The sequence below is a fragment of the Pristiophorus japonicus genome, chromosome 19, assembly GCF_044704955.1.
Source record: "Pristiophorus japonicus isolate sPriJap1 chromosome 19, sPriJap1.hap1, whole genome shotgun sequence".
Taxonomy (NCBI): Eukaryota; Metazoa; Chordata; class Chondrichthyes; family Pristiophoridae; genus Pristiophorus; species Pristiophorus japonicus.
In genome coordinates this window covers 31,009,119-31,011,815 of record NC_091995.1, presented here as the reverse complement: position 1 = coordinate 31,011,815, position 2,697 = coordinate 31,009,119, and the positions used below count along the sequence as shown (strand labels likewise).

The 2,697-nt window shown below is 45.2% G+C and overlaps 1 protein-coding gene across 1 annotated transcript; it reads left to right on the top strand.

The window, feature by feature from the left end:
- Nucleotides 1-922: 922 nt before the first annotated feature.
- LOC139230161 (mu-type opioid receptor-like) lies at nucleotides 923-1,717 on the top strand. The gene has a single exon (XM_070862004.1). It carries the CDS (start codon nucleotides 923-925, stop codon nucleotides 1,715-1,717), a length of 795 nt encoding a protein of 264 aa, XP_070718105.1.
- Nucleotides 1,718-2,697: the final 980 nt, after the last annotated feature.

Sequence of the window (2,697 nt, the reverse complement as noted above, 5' to 3'; positions counted from 1 at the left end):
TTTTAGGATCGCAAACTTTCTGGTCGATAGTCCCAAATCGAAATTCCTTTTCAATGAGTCCGAACACTGGGCGGGGGTGGGGGGTGGGGTGTGCGGGGGAGGTGGGGGGGGTGGGGGCGGGTGGTGGAGTTCCATGAATTGTGCAACTTTACAACTGATAGAGGTCTTTAAAACGATGAAAGATTTGGATAGAGTGGATACACAGGGAATGTTTCCACTTGTGGTTAAGAGTATAATTGGAGGCCATAAGTATAAGATAGTCATCAAGAAATCGAATAGGGAATTCAGCAGAAAGTATTTACCCAAAGAGTGGTGACAATGTGTAACTCAGTACCAAAGTTGAAGCGAAAAGTAACGATGCATTTAAGAGGAGGCTGCACAAGCATATGAGGAGAAGGTAATAGAGGGTTATGCTGATAGAGTTAGATGAGGAATGACTGGAGCAGGCTCCAGTGGTGGATAAATGCCGGCATGGACTGGTTGGGCCGAATGTCCTGATTCTGTGCCGTATATCGTCTGTAATCCCATGTAAAATTTCTTGGAGTGAATCTAGTTTGCCACGGGCAGGTTGAACATTCACCAGTTCATATGTTGCACGGATTTATTCGACTGTGTTCAGTTAAATCCACAGGCAGCAAAATTGGCAGCTTTCTGTTGTACTTGACTCGGCTCCTTACCCAGTGAGACTGGGACGGACTGCATACTCTGATTGTACCACCTAACCTGACTCTCCTGTCCGGCTATCCCTAACCACACTATTACAAGTGGTATTTTCAGACATCCAAACTATTTCATTGCTAATTGTCTTATTTTCCAATTTCTTGCAGCGAACCTGATGTCAATTGTGATTCTGTCCCGGGGAAAGTGCGGTCTCTCCAAAGGTATCACTCGCTACATGGTATCCATGTCAATAGCAGATCTCATGATCTGTGTCTTTAATGTAATTGTGGACAGCATCTTTTGGAAATATTTCCCGGATTCATTCTTGAAGTACACCAATGTGTGCCGTTTTAGTGCTTTCATACAAGCATCTAGCGTCCAACTCTCTGTCTGGTCCACAGTATCGTTCACCTTTGACCGCTTCGTAATCATTTGTTGTCAGAAACTGAAATTAAAATATTGCACCCAAAGAACTGCCACTGTGGTTGTAATGATCGTGGGTGTGCTCAGCATTTTGATAAACATTCCAGTTTATTTCCGCTATGATACCTACTATATTGTTGGGAATATAGCGTGGGGCTGCCAGGCAGTAACGGGTTATGATTCTTATCCAGCATGGAGAGCTTACAAATGGATCGCACATCTCTCAGTCCCATTATTGCCATTCCCTTTGCTGGTGCTGTTGAATTGTATCACTGTCAGTCACATCTTAGTGGCCAATAGAGCGCGCAAAGCCCTGAAGAGTCGCAGCAATGGGGAGAGCAGCAGTGATCCCGAGATGAAGAACCGAAGAACATCCATCATTCTGCTCTTCACTATCGCGGGGAGCTTCGTTGTGTTGTGGACGCCAGTTGTGATACTTCACATCTGTTTTAACATCACGCAGTCAACTCTTTTCCCAGGTCCAAAGTCACTATATTTGGCGATTAGAATCACCCTTCTTTTGATGTATTCCAGCTCCTGCACAAACACCTGCATTTATGCGTTGACCCAAAGGAGATTCCGAGAGGAGATTATGAACATTGTGAAATATCCATTTACTCTCATTGTGAAATGATGTAAGCGCTTAAAATAGCCGCATTCACTCATAGTTAATTGTTGGATGTCTCAATTGGACATCGCCTCCCGATCAGTTCAATCTAATCGTGTATTACATAAAAAGATAGAAACATAGAAATTTACAGCGCAGAAGGAGGCCATTTTGGCCCATCATGTCTGCGCCGGCCTACAAAGAGCTTCATGGTCCTTCGTCAGCAGCCCGAAAGGTTACATACAAACCCATGAACAATAATGGAAAGGCAAAGAGCACCCAGCCCAACCAGTGCGTCCCACACCACTGCAACACCCCTTATACGAAAAACATCTACACTTCACCCTAACCGGAGCCGTGTGATCTCCTGGGAGAGGCAAAATCCGGATAAAAACCCAGGCCAATTTAGGGAGAAAAAATCTGGGAAAATTCAACTGTGACCCATCCAGGTGATCGAAACTAGTCCGGGAGATCACTCTGGCCATATTCTATTCACTACGCCGTCCAACAAAAGGTCATCCACTCTAATCCCAATTACCAGCTCTAGGTCCATAACCATGCAGCTTACGGCACTTTAATTGCCCATCCATCCAACTCTTAAATGTGGTCAGGGTTTCTGCTTCCACCACTCTTCCAGGCAGGAAGTTCCAGATCCCCACAACCCTTTGGGTAAAGAATCCCCCTCCACCCCACACACCACAAATCCCCTCTAAACCTTCCACCAACCATCTTAAAACTATGCCCCCTTGTAATAGATCCATCCACCAATGGAAATAGACCCTTACTGTCCACTATGTCCAGACCTCTCAATAGTTTGTACAACTCAATGAGGTCTCTTCTCAAACTCCTCTGTTCCAATCAGAACAAACCAAGCCTCTCCAATCTGTCCTCACAACTAAGATTTTTCATTCAAGGCAGCATCCTAGTAAACCTCCTCTGCACCCTCTCCAGTGAAATCAAGTCCTTCCTATAACACGGTGACCAGAACTGCATGCAGTACTCCAGCT

What these genes read in the sequence shown, in the direction of transcription:
- LOC139230161 (XM_070862004.1), top strand. Translation starts at nt 923, where the DNA reads ATGATCTGTGTCTTTAATGTAATTGTGGACAGCATCTTTTGGAAATAT.